This window comes from Oryzias latipes, chromosome 20, assembly GCF_002234675.1.
Source record: "Oryzias latipes chromosome 20, ASM223467v1".
In the NCBI taxonomy this organism is placed as follows: Eukaryota; Metazoa; Chordata; class Actinopteri; order Beloniformes; family Adrianichthyidae; genus Oryzias; species Oryzias latipes.
Window position 1 is genome coordinate 13,872,470 of NC_019878.2, and position 22,200 is coordinate 13,894,669.

Here is a 22,200-nt window from a genome sequence, read left to right on the forward strand (position 1 = left end):
CCGGCAATAGCATGATAAAAGAAAGTTGAAGATTGCAAAAATCTTCCTCTCAGATCTGATCTACTTTTCAGTTTCTCGAAGATGAGCCGATTGTAAAAAAGAAAAAAAAAAAGTCTTACTGATCATATTTCTTTTGCTGACTCTCTCATTTTTGCATTTTACCATCAAGAGGGCTTTTTGCTTGCGAAGCAGAAATAAAAAAAATCATGCATTGCCTGATATGTCATATCTTTCTTCTGCTGTGTGCCAATGCATTTTTTCCACAAAGGAATTCAAATTGAAGCCCTCAGTTGATTTGACTGGCAATTCTTATACAACTGTCACCTCATTCCGAATTTTTTGCAGCGTACCACAAACAGCCCGCTACTCCCTGTGGCTTTTATTTATTATTTATTTTGACTTATTACCATGTATCGACAGTCCAGCACTTGACAGCCTGCGAACACTGAGATATAAGCATGCTCACATACACACCTCTGTCCCCTGAAGACATGTGATCAACCAGACCCAATCCCTTGTAATCATCTGGAGCTCCCACACACACTGACTTACTGCTCGGCTTCAATCCTAAGTAATGGTTTGGGGCAGGGGGCTGAAGCGGCAGGCTTCTTTTCCTTAGCCCCAGTGTCTTAAGCTGCCATTGATTAAATGTTAACTGATATACTCGGTCCTGGCAATCTTGTTAGAGCTGGAGCAGGCAGGCAGCTCAACAGACAGTTTAGGACCTGCAACCTTCTGATCAATAGCACAGATAAAGATTTCATCCACCAATGAGCCCCCAAAACAAAAGCTACCTAATACCTGATTAGACCCGACCCGCGGGGGGACACAGATGCAAACGTGTGCACGCTTTCAAAGGGTGACAAGTGTGGAGGCAAACTAAGAAGTGCTATTCCTTGATCGTAACAAAGGTGTACAATGTAAGACCATTACATTTGCTGTAAACATACAGACCCCATGCATGCTGCATTATTTTTATTTGCATGTGCACACTGAAGTCTGCAGATAAGACAGTTCAGACATTTCCCAAATGAAGGTTAATTGAGCTGTGTTAGTCCATTTAGGTGTGTGTATTTGTTTGTCCGTGCTTGTGTGTGTGTGGATCTCTGCACACAGGGGCATGTGTGAAAGCCTGTCTCTCCTCAAATGTACATTTAGATGCCAAAGGGAACCGAAAGTGGCTGGATCAATGTGTGGGCGACCACTGCTGTTAAAGTGTATCAATAATATTCCTCTTATTTTCCTTCCATCGCTTTTGTCACAAGGCAGTTTGAAAACAGCTTCAATTAGCGGCCACAATTATGACTTAATTAGAAATCAATACGAGGAGACATTTGAATATTGATTTTTCCTCTTTTTTCCAGATTGTTAACATATTCCACACCCTGTCTCTGCCCTTTTTTTATTTATTTTTTGCTACAACTTCATGGAGAATCAATATTTTACAGACATCCTATAGGCGAGGGGGCACCAAACAGCAACAAAACCCAACAGGACATCTTGATGAGATTTGATACTCAGAGGTGTTCAGAGGTTGAAAAATGTCACGGCTATTTCAATTATGACGACTGTTTGAAGCACAGCTAATAACACTTTTAAACAATTATTTTATTTTGTAGGATTTTTTTGGGTACCATTTGTCCGAGTGCCAAAATTCATTTCCATAATTTTTTTCAGCTGACATTTCCTTTGATTCGACGCGGTATGTGAGCGCACTCGAAAATGATCCGCCTGTAAAGCGCCTGTCATTTGATTAAATAATATCTATGATGTTTTAGTTTTTCCTGCACAGCCATTTTGAGGGGCTGTGAGATTTTCAAGTGGCGTGTCAGGGGCCGGGAGTCTAATGCATGGAAACATGGAGCTTTCTGTTTTCTGACGGCTAGCGCAGATAAGGGAGAGATATGGCTGCAGCACTGGCTCAAATCTAAAACAGATTCTGCTTTTTTTTTTGGGGGGGGGGTTCAAAAGAGTTAAGGAAGTGAAAGAAAGAAGAAGGGCTGGAATAGGGGGTGGGTGAGGGGTGTTAGCATGAAAAGCGAATATTGTCAATCCTCTAAGTGTCTAGCTCTGTCTCTCCTTCTTTCATTCTTCCCCTCACTCTTTCTCTCCCCCACACTCCCTCCATAATCTGATTTATTCGAAGCATATGTGTGCAGCTCTGTCTTTGTCTGCTTCTATTAGGACCAGTGGGGGCCCATATGACATTGTTTAGCCAGTAATGAAATGGACATTTTGTGCATGTTTTTGAGAAAGTCAGAGGAAAGCCAACACGCTTCTCTCCCCCCCTTTTTTTATTTTTTTTTTATTACGCCCTGCAACTGTCTGCATATGCCACGTCCGGGGCAGTCGGTGCCCTCTCCAGGCCTTCAAGTCTGCATATTTTACTGTTCAGGAGTGCCTGCAAAGTTTGAGTCACGAGTGCCGACGTATTATCTTTCTTTTGGGTCCAAAAACCTTTCCCCTGTTCCTTAATTTAACTCTAAAGCAGAGAAGTTAATCGAGTTTTGTTTACAACCTCTTCTACAGCATTGAACTGTCAAATCTGAAACTATGAAATGCAGGTGGAAGCAGCGGAACCATCAGAAAGGAATGCAGTAAATAGAAAAGCGTTTGTGTTTTTTAGAAAGATATTTTTACCTAAGCCTTACAACATGCAATCGGCTTAAAGACCCAATCATATAAAAATCATGTTTTTGGTGTTTTTAACTTGTTTTTTTCTTGTGATGGAGGACATTTATAAAAAATTTCTTTAAATTAAATTGCATTTCTGAGTATTTATTTATCCAAATTGTTGTGAATCAGGAGCAGCCTATCAGAGTGCTCCAACCGGCAGACCTCAGGCTCCCTCCTCTGCTTCATTGCATCAACTTGAAAACAAATAGATTCACTTACGTCTTTGTTTTGCTCGTTCGAGCTGGCCCCAAACTATACGGCTGGATAGCTATAAATTTTGTTCACCATTTTTGTTGCACTGCTGTTGTTAGTTTGGAGGTGTGAGAGGCTGTAAGCTAGCAGGAGAGTGTGTAAAGAGATAGATGATGGGAAGAGAGGGCTTAATACACAACACAACAGTTCCGCTCACAACTCAGAGGGCGAATGTCTAATGAACTGCTGCTGCCCTGCAGGAACTATGTCCAAAAAACAATGACACAGGGAACACGTTAACAATAGACCCCAAGATGATCGGAGTGGGACTGTAAGTATGAATCAACCATCAAAACACTTAAAAAATGAATACATCTTTTTACTAAATTAAATGAAGGATGTTCCACATCTTTTCTTTTAGGTCACAAACTGGTAATGGGGAGTCATCAGTTGAAAAAAAAAAGAATTAGTCTCACACATGATGATTATGATTTGAATAACAGTCTTTCATCCGTCTGTTGACTCCCTGATCTTTGTGTTGTTTTCTATCCGGGATTACAGTTTTGTTTTTGATGGCTCTGAAAGCAGATGCTAAAAACGGGACAGTGGCCCAATAGGATAAAAAAATCCGTTTAAGCATTGTCCATTTGGCCGCTGACCGTCACAGGCCTGTTTTAGGCATAGCCAGACAGACTCGCAAACAGAAAAACACACAAACAACCATTCTCTCAAACCGCGGCAGCCATTTTATTAGATTCCCTGTTTTCAGGCCTCGTATTAGTTCCCGGAAAATAAATAAACCTTGAATGCATGACAAGGACCAGTCTGCTCAAATCGAAACTATATCTATCCTATCTTTGTTTACCGGTTTGGAGATGGATGGAGAGATTGAGGGATAAATGAAGGCACAGAGGAGCAGCTGGGATAGGTATATGGATGGATAGCTGAGTGAAAAGTTAGAAAAATAGATGGACAGATAGATAGATAGGTGGACAGATAAATGGATAGATAGATAGACGGATGAATGAGGCAGGGAGATCTTGTTGGGCTGATAGAGTCGAGCAGCAATGCCGAGAAACAGCTGCTTTCTTCATTAGGTTCATCTATTGATCTCGGACCCTTGTTGTGCGAGTGTGTACCTGTTTGCATGTGTGTGGCTGTGTGTGTTTTAAAAACGGAGAAAGGAGAAAGACAGGAGCCCCTGTAGATAAGTGCTGGTAATAGAACAGAATGAATTCTTATCACAGAGATGGGAAGGCCATTAACCCTCAGCTTCTAGTTGTCTCTTTTTCTCTCTGTGTGTCGCTGTCTGGTCTGGCTCCTTTTTTTCTCTTTCTTTCCCTTTTTCCTGCGGACCGAACCTGGCAGGGTCACGTTGGCGGGTGTGTGCGATATTTCCACGAGGAGTGTGACTCTGAAAAGAGTATGTTTTTCAGCTGCCGTTGTGCAGACTGCCCCCATCGGCCAGATGTTTATAATCAGAGGCTGGATAAATATTAGACTAAGGAATTTTGAGAGAAAAAAAATGAAAAAAAGAGGAATAGGGAAGGAGATGGGAGGAGATGAACCAGAGGAGAGGAATCTTCTTTTTAAATTATTCCTAAATCCTTCTGTAAGCTTGCCGTGCCGCCTCCTTGATTCACCTCCTCAGCCTCAGGTGATTCAAACGCGAAATGCAATATGGCTGTTGTGTAAGATGCAGGTGTTTGTGTGTATGTCTGCAAATGTGCAGAAGTTGAGCTAACCTATTGTATAAAGCCAGGTGTTGCTGCAGTTTTCCTTGCCAGCCTCCCCACTGAACCTTTTGAAGCCACATTTTCTTCCCGTGAATACCTTTTGTATTTGCCATTAAGGAATCATTAACATCCCTGTGCCAATGCACACACAAGTGCTCATGGCACAGAAAATGAAACCCCTCTTAACACAAAACAACAGTCTCTTTTTGCGCAGCAAGCAAGACGTGCAAGCCTTTAATCTCTGCCATGTTTATTCATATGAACCCCCCCCCCCCTTTTTTTTTTTCTTTTCCAGAAGAGTAATAGATGTTTTGTTAGTTGCCTGCAAGACACTGGAGCGGGCAATTCAAGCAAAAAGAAAATACAATAAAATGTCTCAGGAAGTTGTAATTGACAACAACAAAGTAAATTTGCTGCTGATGCTTTTTTTTATTTTATTTCCACAAGTCATTTTTTCTGTCACTTCAGCTTATTGACATTCACTCCATGAGCAAATTAAACACGACAATCCCATTGTCTGGCTCTCAGGGTCGACCTGAAACAATAGACACATTTTCCTGGGGAAATTTCATTCTCATGCGTTCTAAAGTGAAAGTGGCCGACTGTGGGGTGGATTTGAGCGTGTGGATGGCAACCCGTGTGTGCCGCTGTGTTTACATGTTGGAATGCAGGCCGTAGACACTTTTGCATGAAATACGTTGAAAGCTGTGTGGGAGTGAGTGTGTTTTTGGTTCCCCTCAGTATAGGTGTGTGTGTGTGTGTGCACGCCATACGCCTGTGCGTGTGTGTTTGAGTGAGTTATTCCCAGGCCCTGTGCAGGAGCTGTGGACCCTCTCTGCTGGGTTGATGTTTAGTATTTTAGACATGCTACATTAACAACATCTGGTTAAGATCTAAATGCTTGTTAAACGCACTGAAATTCGGGGGGAAAGGTACTGGGGAAAGTGGGGGGATAAAGATGGGGAGTAGGGTAAATAAAGATTTGAGGGTGAGAGAACGCAAGGGAGGGAGTTCAGTAAGTCTGTAAGGTTATTACTCTGGCAGCATTACCACTGGCCCTTGACTGTGTGTGTGAGTGCATGGCTGGGAGTGTGTGTGATGGTGTAATGTTTCAAAGCTTTCTCCTTAAAACCTAGAGGCCAAACGAGAGCCACGCGCGCGGCGCAGGAATGTGACATCACAGGGCCCCGCTGCAAGCATACGTATTCGCACACGCACATGCGGTCTCACAGGGGACACGACCAGAGTTGTAAGAAGAAATCAGCATCAACATCACACCTAACTTGGGGAGACGTGACAGTCAGGGGTGTTGCACAGAACATTAAGGCTGCATCATTACCACAGATGCACAGAGAATCTAGTGTTTTATTAATACCAAACGTAAACGTATAGCTTGAGTTCCAAAAAAGTAATGATTTCTCTTTTATTTCTTATGATGTTTTCCTTGACAGCAATTACAGTTTCAGCTGATGTTCCACTTTCATTGTGACTCTGTGATATAAGCTAAACAAAATGTTGGGGAAGATATTTTTATTTTATTTTTTACCCCTTTAATGAGCACCATTCTAGCCCTAAGGAAGCAAATTAAAGGTGGCTCAGCCCAGCTAATGAATTCAGCCATTTTGGAGCCTTAGCGTCCAGTTTCCTGGTGTAGCATCGCTCCTCAGTTGTGTGCCGTATGACTGAGTCCTCCACCGGGCACATAATGACCCGGCATGGCGGTTATGGGCCCTTTGGGGAAACGGGAGGGGGAGTGAGTGGTCTCAGAGCAGGTCATTATACAGCTGGAGGGCACACACGCACATACAAACACACACTGTGCTGACACTTTCGATACAGTCTTCATTGCCTCCATCTCCCATATGTCTATTGCTCCATTTTTCTGCTTCCAAACATCTTTTTCTAAGTACTTTTTCTCCCCGGGTTTTTTTTAGTATCTGAACATTTCTCGCTGCCAGATTTATTTGTGTTGAGAAATAAGCAATTAAATTGGGACATATTTTCATCATAACATTGTTTTGTAAATGTCATCTTTCACTAGACAAGAAATTGGTTGCTTTCAAATCTTAGTTAAATCTTAAAACCAGTTGTGAGTCTGATCAGGAGTCAGGACTTAATTTTTCTTTCTCCAGGACAGATAAATATAGGCTGATGTTGGTTGCAAGGTAATCGAACCCAGGAGCTGTGGTTATCTCAATCCCACTGGCCGGCTGACTTTAATGTTCAGACTGACCCACATCAAAGAGAGTCTCACCAGGCTGCCAAAATCACACACCCTCCACAGCCTGGACCACTCTCCCTACATGTGTGTGTTCACGAGCACAAGCCGAGGAAGGCATCTGCAGAAGTTTGGCTCTGCGAATCCTCTGGTAGCGATTAAGTTGACGGCTAGGAGTCCCCTCTGTCATTCACACACACGTATGCCTGCATACACATTTGCACATCTTGCATGCAAACCCATGGTCACTGTCTCACTTAGTTGATCAATGGCGCACATGCACACAAACAAAGAAAAAAAAATAGACCTGCATACGTGCACAGGAGATCGCACGCTTGCGTGCACACATATGTAGTGCGTTGCTGTCAGGGTCAGTCAGAGGGCAGACGCTGAGCTGATGTATGGAGAGAGCTCGTCTGGGAATGTCCTCCGTGTGGAAGCACATTCCCAGTGTGCATATGCGTCCATACAGACGCAGCACAACCGAACAGAAGAAGAAAGTAAAGAATAAATAAACACTGAATGGGTCCAGATGATCACTCATCCTTTTTCCTGCTTTTTCTTAATTGTTTTTCCCTTTTTTTCCACTCACTACACCTTATTCTTTCCTGTAGCTACAGGTAGGCTGCCCCCTGGAGGCAAGAGAAAATCGTACTGTTGACATGATGTCTCCCACCTTGCCACTTTCACTGTTCTACATATACTTTTATTGTTGTCCTTTACATACTTGAATGATTTTATTTATATTTTCACCATTTCACAGAGTTTATTTATTTGATAAATGGTTAAAGCATTGTATATAATAAAGAAAGTGCATCCCCACCCAAATCGTTAAGCAATTGCTAACATAATAAGAGCTTTGTTTTGATTTTTTTAATATTTTTTCTTTACATATTGTTCAGCCATAATGTGTGTTCTAACATCCTCTGTGGATTCAGCCATCTTTTTCTTTTGCTTTTCTAACCCTCATTCCTTCTTGCTTGTGTCGAACACGATGTTCAAATTTTTTTTTTTGTCCCCTTTTATACAAAAGTCCTGCAACGAGAAAAGATAAACCACTGATGAAGGACTTTCAAACCCTCCACACACAACCATATCAACTCGCACCCCTCGCATCCTTCTTTTTTTCCTCTATATGTTGGAAAGGTGAATTAAAATACGAAGATGGACGCTGCAGCACCAGCAGTGAAAATTGCAATTTCTGCAGCCCGGCACTCTTGGCTGACAGGAGATATTTCATCTCCGTTGTCACCGATGTATTAATAAAACATCAGGAGCAGAGTGCAGTCCCAGTCTCTTTCTCTTTCCCTTATAAACACACATACACACACATTGACTCATATGCACACAGACGCTGTGTGCACACAAAATGTGCACAGCATGTGCTAATATAAAAAAAAAAGGGGGGGGGGGAGGGGGGAAAAAAAGACAATGTTTCTGTTTGCAGGCACACACCAACACAAACGCAATTTCCTCCACAATCACACACCAGCATCTGCCTTAAAAATCTCATGCTGTATATAATGTCCACTTAATGTGTTGCAGCTTAAAGCAATGGCGCCACTGCTAGTCCCTGTGTGTGTGTGTGTGTGTGTTTGCACCATGTGGTATGTAAAAGGGTTAATCATATCATGTTTCTAAGGGGGATTCGCAGACCTCTCTTGCACATCACACAATGGCCAAAGTGATTGTATGCAAATGCGCGCTGACCTCAGTGCACCATTTGCCTGATTTCTGCGAATATGACTCTGTGTGAGTGCTAGTGTGTGTTGTGAAGTATGGTTATTACGGCGGTGCAGGATTGATGAGCACAGCTCTTTTAAGCGTGCACACACACACACACACACACCTGCGCACACAAAGACACATCGCAGTTTCATTCCCCGACAGAGAGAGGGGTTTATGTGAGGGAGGCCAGCACCCCCACCTCATTTAGAAGACATGAAATTTTTAACGGTTGTGTGTGTGTTTGTTTGTGTGTGAGTGAGAGATCTGATGCCTGTTTGCAATTGTTTTGATTGGGATTTGGTGTGCTACTGCTGAGATGGAGGAAGACATGCACATATATATATTTATATAAATATACACCCACACTTATATCTGTTTATAAATGTATATATGTATATGTGTGTGTATGTGTGTGTGCACGCAAGTGTGCCTGGTTATCTGGCCTCTCTCAGACTGCTCAAAATTCATTACAAAGTGACATCAGCCCAGTTGGAGACAAATGATGGCTGGATGAAAGAGAGCGCTGGGGCTCGGCTAGGATTAGTGTTGGCTTGTGCTGGCGACACATATACACACGCGCACACACTGATACGCGAACACACACTTTAATCCACTGGCAGAACACTGCAGATACACAGAATTATCAAACAAGGGGTTGAACTCTCAGAGATGGGCAGGCTAATCTGCTAATAGTACAGAGCTGCACATGTGTGTTGGTTTGTCTATTTTTGTGTGGCATGCATTTTTTTTTTTACTGAGGTATGCAGAAACACAATGATATACTATTCATGTGCAGCATACCAGTGGTCACAGAATATATACTATTTATTTGTGGCATTAATTGTCTTTTTTTTGCACCATAAAGAGGCTGTGTTTCATAGAGCTCCCAAAAATGCTAATGTCAAGTATTTATAAAAAAATTTGTGTTTGCATAAAAGGATATCCGTTGCTTTTTCCACATTTTTTTTTTTACATTGGGGCAAGTAATTCTGGAATTTGTGCAAAAAACAGCCTTTTCTTCATGCTGTCATTTTCTATGTTAAAATAATAAGTAAACATTAATATGGCATGACTAAGTAAATGATGCTAAAAAAACAACAAAAATCAAGGATATTTTGAAATTATAAAAAAAAAAAACATAGTTACAGATGAAAAATAACTTTAATAATTTAACATGTTTTTATTGATAAGCATCTCTGCTTTTAGCCCATATTAGGTTTCAATAGTATGGCAGGACAGTAATGAGGGGAGCATGTGTTTAGTCACTAGCATTATTTTCTGGTGAGGTATGCTGGATCATTAGAGTAAACCTGACCCCTGTGTTGACAAAAGGGTTTTTTGGGGGATTACCCATGCATGTACTAACAGAAATCTTGCCAGAAGGACCAATGTAATGCTGGACTATGCGTGAAAATATCTGCAAAATACTCTACAAGGGTTTTTCTTTGTTACACCGTGGGTGTCAAATATTGTTTTAGAGCATCATGGGTAATTAAGTTTTTTCTTCTTGTTTTCAGAAGACAATGCTGAGGACACAGAGAGGCCTCCTCGCTCCTCCTCCAGGCCCAACCAGACCGACCGGGACTTGCCTGAGAGCAGGAGAACTGACCGTGAGTCCGGATGCGCAAACACCCTGAAACTCATATAGCATAAACCAGAAAAGCCGTCTTAGTCAAGTTATCGTTCATCTGGGTTTCTCCGATAAGATTCTAACGTGTGTGTAACATGTGAACGCTGCTTACCAGCCACCATGTGACCTGCTTTAATCGTTTCCATCTGACAGAAAGAGAAAAAAGTAAGAGATGAGGAGAAAGTGGAATAAGGAGAGGGAAAAATAGAGAGAAAGAGAGAGGGATAAGTTGAGTGTTGTGGATATTACCAGGCAATGTCCAGGCCCCAGATTATTTTTTAATCAAATCAGTTTGCGTGCTTGTAATTTATAAGCGCCTTGCATTAATCTTTTCTCGTTCTTGTGCCCTCTCCGATGACATATTAATTTTTCATAAGCGTAGGATTAGATGGGGGGGGGGGGGGGCGGCTGTGTATATGTTTTTCTAATATTGCACCGCATCCCTGCAAACCTTAAATTAGTTTTTTTTTCCAGCACCCTCCCCGCATTTTTCTTCATCTCCCATTTTTTCCTGGCTCAATCCATCTCTTAATTGTTGTCCAATCTGAAGCCCCTATCACAGGAGATGAAAAAATAGCACAAGACAGAAAAGGAAGGGGGAAAAAAGTTTTGTTTATTTATTTGCACAAATAAAAGTATTTTAAGTTGGAAGAGGCAAAAATCTATAAAAGCTGGCTTTTTTTTTATCACAAATGAGATATGGAGCACATAATGCCTCTGCTGTGAGGTTGCGGTCAGGGTAGCCCTGGCTTTGTTAGATTTGATTTGTCCAAATAAGAATTCATATCATCTCCTTATGTATGAGATGGAAATCCATGGTTGAGAATGAATATTGCATGGGGTCTTTCCATCCACCCTCCGCGCCCTCCATCCATCTGAAACTCCCTCCCCAACTCTGCTTCCTTTGCACGCCATACCTTGCTCCATAATGTGAGGCTCAATGAGGCAGAAGGAGAGCTGAGTGAGGCTGGGGCCTATTACTTTAGCTAGTCATCTATCTTTCAGCTCTATCTCCATGACAGGCCTGTCTGACGGACTGGCGGGGAACCACCATCCAAGCGTTCACCGCTCCATATTACTGCCAGCGTCATTTAACACCACCGCGCACATGCAAAAAGGCGACACGACAGAATGTCAAGGTCCCCCCCCCCCCCTACCCCCACCTCTATTTTAAAGCACGCTTTTGTACTGTACGCCCATTTGAGAGAAATCTGTTGTACAAGCAGTCAGTGTTTGTTGTGGGCTCAATTGCCAGCCTTTAGAAACATAAAGAAACGCATCAGAGTTTGTGTTTTATTTTAAATAAAGGGGGTTGCACAAAAAAGCTAAAGGATTCCTGGAGTCTATATAAGCCTGAGCTAAGTTTTTTTTTTTTTTTTTCCCCCCTCCTCTTTTCAAACTGGATATCCTCTCTATCAGCCTCGCATCTCAGGCAGGCTTGAAACGTTGAGACGTCTTTGTGAGCGCTTGGTGTGTGTCCATATGGAGATCTCCAGGGAAGGGATTACAGTGTGAGCAAGTGAGCAGTGTGTTTGTGCTCTTCATCTCCATGACCAAGATCCCTTAAACAAAGATGGCTGGATGGATACAGAGAGGGATAGATAACTAGAGAGAATGGTGGTGGTGGTGGTGGGGAGATGAGGGGTGAGGGTGGAGGGGGCAGTAAGAGCTGTTTTCCTTGCTTCATTTACATTGTCTTTTTTTTTTTAATCCAATGTCACTTTAGATTAATTATAATCCATGTTACATTTTTCATGCAAATGTCCTTGATGTGGATTACTTCCAGATAGCTTTGTGTCGTGTGCGGATGGCACATGTCGCCACCGTAGCTCAGGGGCCCACTTCTTATAAATAACAAACCAAACAAAGGCCCCGGCATAGAAATGAGCCTGTCAGGCAGCCTGAGGAAATTAGAGATCTCTACCTGCTTTAAATTAGCAAAGAAATTACTCATCATTCCCGCAGTCCAATCCTGCAGGATGTAATAATTTCTTTTTATTTTATTTTTTTTCAGGGCAATTCTGAATTGTGAAGATAAGTGCTAAGCAAAATCCGACTGCATGCGAGCAAAATCGTATGCTAAATATTCCATATTGGCTTGTTCATATTCAGATGTTTTTTTTTTTTTTGCCTTTTGAATTTGCATGCATTTTGAAAAAGAGCCCAGTTTGGCAGTGATGCAGTGAAGCAGTGATGTGCTTCTCTTTAGTCATTCAAAAAGAACATTAAAATATATTAAAGATTTTAGCATGTTTAATTACAAGCCTGCAGCAGTTTCTTTCTGTTTTCTGTGTCATGACAGCTTGTTGAATGTCTCGGACAATTTGTCAAATCTGACAAGGCCGTGTTTATATTTGTTTCATTAGGCCATAAAGTGGATATGGCAAGACAAGAAAGGCTAGTCGAACGCAAACTATAAAAGACAGACGCTACTCTACAGCCTTTCTTTTCCTCTACATCTGTCCACGGCTGTCTTCTCTCCCTTTCTTTTCACTCTGTCCTACTCGATCGTTTTGTTTGCTTCCCTCCGGCATGATCTGGACCCGCTGAGTGCTTCGGTGGGAGTTTGAGGTTCAGAGTGTGTTGCTGTAATGTTATCAGGTGACCGGAGGTCAGCCTAATGCGTAACCCCAGAGCAGTAGGCCAGTAAATCATGCTGGTCGCCCCTCCCTGGTCTGCTTTGGCTAGCTCCCCCCCTTAGATTTACTGCTCTGTACAGCTAGCCAGTCTGCCAGGGCTCAGGACAGCTAAATTGAATACTAAATCCAAGGCACCCCAGCCCCCTCTGATCCCTGTTTGTTGGCTTTCTGTGTTTTGTTGTCATGAAGAGACAGGAATCAACTAATATTTCTAGCTGCGAAGAATCAGAGCAAAAAATAGGACAGAAACAGGCTGCAATGGACTGTTAAACTCTTCCAGACTCGATCACTGCTGTTGTTTTTCCGTGAATGTGCAGCAAGTCAAATGTGAAGACTCGGTAAAATACTTGCATATGTAAAAGTTTGACTTGACTGGATTACATTTGCCACAAAATTACACAGAAGGGCAGATTCTAAAATAGCACTATGACATTTCTCCCTGTGCTTTTCAAAGTTCTATTTAAATAAAGAAGACACTGAGGCTGAGCTGTTTGCTTTGCGATCTCTTTTGTATTTTTTGTTCTTGTCCTTTACTCCCCCCCCCAAAAAAAAATGTGTCTCTTATTGTAATGTAATTCCTTTTTTTGTGTGTGTGAGTATACAAGGCTCAATAAACACAGTTGACAGTTGCAAATAAAGATGGGTGGCGCCTGGACCACTCTCTCCTCCTGCAATGCAAAAAAACCTGAGTGTCATAAATCACCTTTTGATTTATCTAATCAAGCAAGGTCCTCTCCCATACAGACATTTGTCATTTGTGGAGTTAAGGATGGGAGGGAGGGGGGATTCTGGTTTGTCCGTCCCCTCCACTTCACTGGGCGAAGGGAAGAATGAGGAGTGGGAAGGTAGAAAGAGGACAGGAAAGATGAGGCATTTGGGGCAGGACTCTCATTAGGTCTGTGCTACAGACATGGAGACAAAGGAATATGCCCTGCCCCTCGCTTTTTCTGGAATTATCTTTCTGATTTTTTATGCCCCGGCCAAAATACGGAGCAGTTAAACCGAAAAGAGAAGCCCATTCATGTTGCCTTTGATTGTGGCTGACCCAAATTTTAGATAAGGTTTGTTTAAATATTCACACTTTAAACCTCTTTCGAGGGAAGGGTGCCCCTCAACATTCAGAACTTTTTTTTTTTCTTTTTCGGTTCAGTTTTCTACATGTTGATAAATCCACTAGGTCAAATACAAGTCTAAACCAGAAGGACAGATCTCTCCGATGCACACACACACTCACACACTACACAAACTAACATTTACATTCAGCATGACAGTAATCAATGGTGATGTGTGGGCCCTTTCCCCTGCCGCGTTGTAAATGTGTTTGCAGGCTCTTGTCCGACAATCGCCTCATCTCCTTTCTCAGGGATGTAATTTAGTTGCAAATTGACTGAAAGATGGAGGCAAAAATTGAAAGTTGAAATTAGAAATGGTTATAATAAATATGGGAGGCGGGATGCGGGCTTTGGAAAGGTCAGGTGATGTGACGGGTGCTTCCAGCCTGGGCCAATCTGACCAATGGAGTGTCAGAGGCCTGACATGAAGCACACACATACGCACACAAATACATGCCAGGCCTGTAGGGGCCATCACAAGCAGTGGAAGATGAGATTACTTCGCTCTTCAGAGCTGCAGAGCAATTCTCGGATGTTCTTGGAAATGCACATTGTGCCCTTGTATTTTTTTTTCCTCCCCTCTTTCTCTCTTTCTTCATTTCTTCCCTCCCTCCCTCTCTCTTGTCACTTTCCTTGACAGGCCAATATTTCAGGCTCCAGATATAGGGGATTACAAATAAAATAAGTGGAACGCCTACTTAATGCAACAGAATTAAAATGCATGAACGGGCCGGCGGAATTGATATGCGCCCAATACAAACACGAGCCACAGAATAATATGAAATAAAAAATGTTCTTTTTTTTTTTTTCTTCAACCCACCCCCCCTTCCCTCCCCATGTATTGGTGCTTTGATTTCCCTTTCTTTCCATTTGTGCATCTAGCGTGAAGCGTTGATTCGCAAGAGTGGGGCTCACATATTGCCTTGAGTGACCAGATGAGGGAGGGGATGGGGGTGGAGGGGGTGAAAGCCAAGAAAAAATAGGGAGGAAGCGGGCGAGGAAGACAGAGGGAAGGAGGGAGGGAGAAATGATGTTGCTGTGTCTTTGTGTTGTGCACGGTGTGTAAATTGCAGAGTACAGCAGGCCCTGCACGGCTTGTATCTTCGGATGAGGCTAATGAAAGATTTATCAGCGGCTACAGCATTTACTAAATACAACCAGAGGCTGATCTCTGCACGCTGAGCCCCGCTGTTAACGTTTCACACAGACACAGTTACAAGCACACATACAAACAAACACACAAGGGGTGCTACTGCTGTATTACCAGCCGTGACCAAACCCCGAAAATTTTGCATCTTACACAGACAGAGGAGTAGTTGAGGCAGCTGGGGAAATGTATATGAACTAATGAAGTGTATAATATTACCATAACATTTAATGTATGTCGTGCTGTGATAATGAGCAGGCCCGACTTTTTTCCCATTTTACATGTCCTCGGGGCAGTGCCGGGTTGGGGTATATGAATGCGAATTATACAGTTCATGCTTGTATCCATGCTAATATCAGGGTGTCAAATTATTTTTGTAATAAGCATGTCTCCTCTGCTGAATATTAATTTAGCACATTTGTTTATGTCTTTTGCTTTGTCAATAATATTTAATCAATTGTTGATCTGGAACAAACTCAGAATGACACAACTTGTATCTATTTATTTTGCTCTGGAGCAGCTGATCAACAGCCTATTTATTAGGTAGCAATGATACATTCTGGTCTAGCTTTTGACATTTGTTCATTTTGCTACTATTTTTTTCTAATTTTTAAATGTAAACATTTTGCTTAAAAATATAAATATTCAGTGGTTGAGAACAGTTGATGACTACCGTATTGACCTCACTGTAAGGTGCACTTAGAAAAAAACCTTTTAATCAAAAAACCACAATGCGCCTTTTTTTTTTTGGTATTAATAATACGCCATCGTGACTAACTTGTAGCATGTCATAAACAACATGTAGAATTACCATCTGACTGACGGACTTAACTCTGACTCTATTGTCTCACTCAATGTGACTTATATATGACATAAGCTTGAAAACCTACAATTCACTGACGGTTTGTTTTATAAACCTGTGCGCCTTTTAGTGTGGAAAATGCAGTAATGTTAATTTTAATGTTTTACCTTTTCTGTCCACTAGGAGTGAATGCCATAACCAAAGAGATCACTGCAGCGAACGCTATGGTCAAACATTCCCTCCTGTCAGATCGACAAATTGAGAGTCCACCCAAAAGGCCAAAATCTGTCGAGGGGAAGACTTCAACCAATGAACCGGTAAGGCTTTGAAAAATAATTTAAATAAAAAAAAATGAAATAAAGCAATAGTAATTTTGGTGCATTTTCTTCCAATTTATTTTTTCTGTCTTTAGAACTGCCCTTCTAAGTTAATGTATTGACAGTCTGACTTTGAAATCACCGTGTTTTATGAAATTTCTTTCACAAACCTTCACTTATGTGGTAAAATTTACGTTCATACACGAAATGTTTATTTGAGTTTGTCATTGGAGAGTTAATGGCTAATGAGCCAGGTTCACTGGCACTAATGAAATCTAACCTTCACTGTCACTGTGGGATAAGCTAATGGGAAGATACTTAACTGTAAGAAGCAAAAATGCTAAGCCAAGCATTTAGCGAGGGCTGGCGCCAGCTTTCATTCAAGGGGTTAAATGCATCCCACCATTCCCTTCCTGACAGAGCTTTTTAGCATCAAGCACAATAGGCCGTCCTTTGTGTTCTTAAGTGGAACACCAGCACTAGCCTTAGGCCTGCTTCTTTTCCCCTTTTTGCATCTCTTTAAATTATATGTGTTTTTAAATTAGATTATGAAGTATTAGCTCGTCTGGTTCTGAGACCTGCAAGGAGGGTGGACTTAGTCATTTCAGAAATGGATTCTATTAAGACAGGTGGTAGGGAACCAGCTATTCTTAGAGTACTCCTTGTAATGAGGGCAAGACATAGCTTCGGAAGGTACACACCTTTGTCATATGTAATCTCCTAAATTAAAAATTGTGGCCAGACATGTTTTGTGCTAATAAAATTGCATGCATAGTAAGACTTAAGTGAATTATATTTAAAAAATAGTTTATCTTTGTTTTGTGACTTAATTTAAAGTTGGGGATTGGTAGCTGTGGGGGATGTGTTGAGACGAACCAAAAAAAAAAACCTCCCAGCAAATTATGCCAAAAAATATTAACCACATTTTTAATATATTTCATTGTTTTCAGGTTCAGCAATGTCCTTACTGCAACTACAGCAGTAAAGATGCCAATCGTATGCAGCTCCATGTGATGTCCCAGCATTCCATGCAGCCAGTGATCCGCTGCCCTCTATGCCAGGATGTTCTGAGCAACAAGATTCACCTGCAGCTACATCTGACTCACCTGCACAGCGTGGCTCCCGACTGCGTTGAAAAGCTTATTCTAACTGTATGTACAAAAAAAAAATGAACTGAATAACTTTTGTATTTCCATATGTACATTTTACCTTTGAAAATGTACCTTTAAATCTATTGAACTTCTCTAAAAAAGTAACTGAAGTGTGATTTACAGTATTTAGAAATTGTCAGTAAGAATCTGTTCTTGAAGTATTCTATTGGAGAAAACCTTAGTTGACTAGCCATGACTAGTCATGTTTTTGGATTGCTAGGAGACTAAACACTTTTCTTTTGTCTCGGCAGGTTGTCGGCCCTGATACAGCCTCACCAAATAATGTGATGCATTCTCAGACTGGTCAAGAAAAAAGTCCACCTTTGATGGAATCCTCTACATCCATCACTGATGGGTCAGGAAAGTCTCTAGGTGAGCATTGTGTTCTACTTGCTTTTTTTCCCCCTATTTTATAAAATATGATTTTTCTTAAAATTTCGGTAAAGGTTTGTCTCTGGGAATATAATAAAAATCAATGAGCGTTTTGTGTTTTGTTCTGCTGATACTCATATTCTTGTTTTGTTTCTTCCTTTTATTGTTTTTCTTATAGGAAGCATGCCAAAAGATGAGCAAGCCAGTCAAGACAAAAATGAAACTGACCTGCAGGGTGAAGAACTCAAGCCTCCAAAAGAGGCTTCGGAGGCCCCGGACTGGAAGAGAACCCCAGGGATAGTGCATGATAGCAAGTCCCCTGAAAATCTTCAGGACCATCTCAGTGAGCTCCAAAGACTCCAACAACAACAACAGCAGCTCTCTGTGTCCGACCGCCATGTCTACAAATATCGTTGCAACCACTGCAGCTTGGCATTCAAGACAATGCAGAAGCTTCAGATACACTCTCAGTACCATGCTATAAGAGCAGCCACTATGTGCAGTCTTTGCCAGCGTAGCTTCAGGACATTTCTAGCCCTCAGGAAGCATCTGGAAAATGGACACCCTGAACTTACTGAAGCAGAAGTGCAGCAACTAATTGGAAATCTGCCATTAAATGGTGATATCACTGAGAGTGAAGCTCGGGCCTTGGAGGAAGCTCAGGCCTTTGAACATGACTTAGACAAAGATGATGAAATGGACCAAGAAGAAAAGCCAAGTCCAACAGGAAGTGATAGTAGTTCTCTGCTAGATGACATGGGATCTGAGCCAAAGCGAACCCTACCATTTAGAAAAGGGCCCAACTTTACAATGGAAAAATTTTTGGACCCATCTCGACCTTATAAGTGCACAGTATGTAAGGAGTCCTTCACCCAGAAGAACATCCTTTTAGTCCACTATAATTCAGTTTCCCATCTGCATAAATTGAAGAAGGTACTTCAAGAGGCATCAAGCCCAGTTCCACAGGAGCCAACCAACAGTATTGACAATAAACCATTTAAATGCAATATTTGCAATGTTGCTTATAGCCAAAGCTCAACGCTCGAGATTCACATGAGATCAGTCCTCCACCAGACCAAAGCCAGAACTGCCAAAAGTGAGACAAACAGCTGCAGTACCACTTCCAGCAGTGGTCCAGCGCCTACAAAAAGTCCAGGCCCAAGTACACAAGGAAATACTAGCAATGTTGACACTGCTAGAAGTGGCACACCCTCCTCTAACAAAGATAATGCTGCAGAACCAAAAGAACCCAATAACAGCAACACCAAACAAGCTTCAACTACTGATCATGTTACGGCACAGGCAAGCAGCCACCAGTCAGCTCAGTCATCTGCCCAACTGCAGCTGCAGCTTCAACACGAACTTCAACAACAGGCTGCCTTTTTCCAGCCTCAGTTCCTCAATCCAGCTTTCTTCCCGCATTTTCCAATGACTCCTGAAGCGCTCCTGCAGTTTCAGCAACCACAGTTTCTCTTTCCTTTTTACATACCAGGAGCAGAGTTCAACCTAAACCCAGAACTTGCTCTGCACTCTGCTGCAGCTTTTGGTATGCCCGGTCTCACTGGATCATTCCTTGAGGACCTAAAGCAGCAGATGCAGCAGCAGCACCAGCTGCAGCAAGCTCAAGCTCAGCAACAGGCTCAGCAACAACAGCAAGCACAGACACAGTCTCAAATTCACCAACAGAAAAACCAGCAAATGCAACAACTTCAGAACCAAAAATCCAAATTAGACTCTAGCACCATCTCCATCTCAGAACTGCAAATGCCAAGAGACACAGATGACCTCTTGGAAAAACTGGAAAACAGAGCAAAGATGGAAAATGCAGGAGATGCAATTAGTGATGGAGGGAAAGACAACAGAGACTCTAAAAAGTCCAACTTTCCTGAACCTCTGATTCCCCCTCCACGCATTGTATCAGGAGCAAGAGGTAATGCAGCCAAAGCTTTGTTAGAGAACTTTGGATTTGAGCTTGTTATCCAATACAACGAAAACAGACAAAAAAGCCAAAAGAAAAACAGAGATGGAACTGATCAAGTGGAAACAAATACTGATAAACTTGAGTGTGGTATGTGTGGGAAGCTGTTTTCCAATATGCTAATTCTCAAAAGTCACCAGGAACATGTACACAGTCACTTTTTCCCATATGTGGAACTTGAAAAGTTTGCCCAGCAGTACAGAGAGGCCTATGACAAGCTGTATCCAATAAATCCTTCTTCACCAGAGACTCCTCCGCCTCCACCACCTCCACCTCCCCCTCCACCCCCTACTGCTGCAGCACCAGTGACAACTCCTCAGCCCCCATCTACGCCAATCTCCAAACCACAAACACCAGTACCTTCACCAGTTTCTGTTCCCCATCAAACTGTACACCAGCCCTCTCACCAGACAACCCCCCAACCACCACCCCCACCCCCTCCATCTGCTGCCCCACCTGCCCCACCACAAGTCCAGCTTCCTGTACCTTTGGATCTTCCTCTATTTCCCCCTCTAATGATGCAATCTGTCCAGCACCCAGGCTTGCCCCCTCAGCTAGCCCTGCAGCTTCCCACTATGGACTCACTCTCCACAGATCTCACACAGCTTTGTCAACAACAGTTGGGTCTTGATCCAAATTTTCTACGCCAGTCTCAGTTTAAGCGACCACGGACCCGTATTACCGATGAACAGCTGAAGATACTTCGTGCAAACTTTGATATCAATAATTCTCCCAATGAGGAGCAAATTCAGGAGATGTCTGAAAAATCTGGCCTGCCCCAGAAAGTAATCAAACACTGGTTCCGTAACACCCTGTTCAAAGAAAGGCAGCGGAGTAAAGACTCACCTTACAATTTCAACATTCCTCCCATAACAACTTTGGAAGACATTCGAATGGAGTCCCAACTCAGCTCACAGGAGTACTACAGAAGTGACTCAGGCATAAATAAGAGGTCCTCCAGAACCCGATTCACTGATTACCAGTTGAGGGTGCTACAAGATTTCTTCGACACTAATGCTTATCCAAAAGATGATGAAATTGAACAGCTGTCCACTGTCCTCAACCTGCCCACTCGAGTAATCGTTGTGTGGTTCCAGAATGCTCGTCAGAAAGCTCGTAAGAGCTATGAAAACCAGGCAGATTCAAAGGACTGTGAGAAAAAAGAGCTGACCAATGAACGATACATTAGAACTAGCAACATGCAGTATCAGTGTAAGAAGTGCAACATTGTGTTCCCACGCATCTTTGATCTTATAACTCACCAGAAAAAGCTGTGTTATAAGGATGAAGATGAGGAGGGTAATGAGGACAATACCTGTGAGGAATACATAGATACCGATCAGTGTCTAACCAAACACAACCAGCTTTCTTCAGATCCATCCAAACATTATCATGCAGGAACTGCCAGCAGTTCTGGCTCAACTTCCCCTGTCATGGCCTCACCGCGAGGCCCCATGGGGAAGACATCACCCAAACCGGATATTCCCTCTGAAACTGAACTTAAACAAGCAGACACTGCGTCCTCGCCGATAATAAAGTCATTACCAGAACCCAGACCATCCAAAGCTTGCACACCACAGCCACCTCCTCAGAAAACTCCCCAGCCTCAGTTGTCAAGACCCCATTCCCAACCTCAGGCAGCTGCAGTCCCCTCAAGTCCTCTTTCAATGGCCCTTTCCTCACTCACTAACAGTCTGCCCCATCAGATGCTTCAGTATCAGTGTGATCAATGCAAGATTGCATTCCCCACTGTGGAACTGTGGCAGGAGCATCAGCATATGCATTTTTTGGCAGCCCAGAATCAATTTCTTCACTCTCAGTTCCTTGAGCGACCCATTGATATGCCGTACATGATATTTGACCCCAACAATCCCTTAATGGCAAGCCAGCTCTTATCTGGAGGACTGACCCAAATCCCTTCCCAGGGCAGTTCCAGTATGGCTTCTGCTGCAGCGTCTGCAGCAATGAAGAGAAAACTGGATGACAAGGAGGAAAATGGTAATGACAAAGATGGTGGAAACAGTGGTGAGGAGCAACACAGAGATAAACGTTTAAGAACCACCATCACACCAGAACAACTGGAAATCCTTTATGACAAATACCTGCTTGACTCTAACCCAACTAGGAAAATGTTGGACCACATTGCACGAGAGGTTGGATTGAAAAAGAGAGTGGTGCAAGTCTGGTTCCAAAACACACGAGCAAGAGAAAGAAAAGGGCAGTTTAGAGCCATAGGGCCCTCCCAGTCCCACAAGAAATGTCCCTTTTGTAGAGCGCTGTTTAAGGCTAAATCTGCTTTAGACAGTCATATACGATCAAGACATTGGCATGAGGCTAAGCAAGCAGGTTTTAGCCTGCCACCAAGCCCAATGATGAATCAAGACAATGAAAGAGGGGAAAGCCCTCATAAGTATGGTTTTTTTGACCACACTCAGCTCCCAACCAAGACTGAGCAAAATGACTACGAGCTCCCTGCTGCATCCTCAACTCCAGTCAAACCAT

At 42.5% G+C, this 22,200-nt stretch overlaps 1 protein-coding gene across 2 annotated transcripts in view; it reads left to right on the top strand.

Annotated features, from left to right (window-relative positions):
• zfhx4 (zinc finger homeobox 4) overlaps positions 1-22,200 on the top strand; it is an 82,160-nt gene that overhangs the window by 53,975 nt on the left and 5,985 nt on the right. For both annotated transcript variants that reach the window (XM_023950365.1, XM_011488831.3), the window contains exons 7-11: positions 10,068-10,160; positions 16,064-16,197; positions 17,148-17,348; positions 17,600-17,720; positions 17,899-22,200. The exon at positions 17,899-22,200 is cut by the window's right edge and continues 1,089 nt beyond it. In XM_023950365.1, the coding sequence (XP_023806133.1) occupies positions 10,068-10,160; positions 16,064-16,197; positions 17,148-17,348; positions 17,600-17,720; positions 17,899-22,200 (4,851 nt within the window). The remainder of the gene's footprint in view (positions 1-10,067; positions 10,161-16,063; positions 16,198-17,147; positions 17,349-17,599; positions 17,721-17,898) is intronic.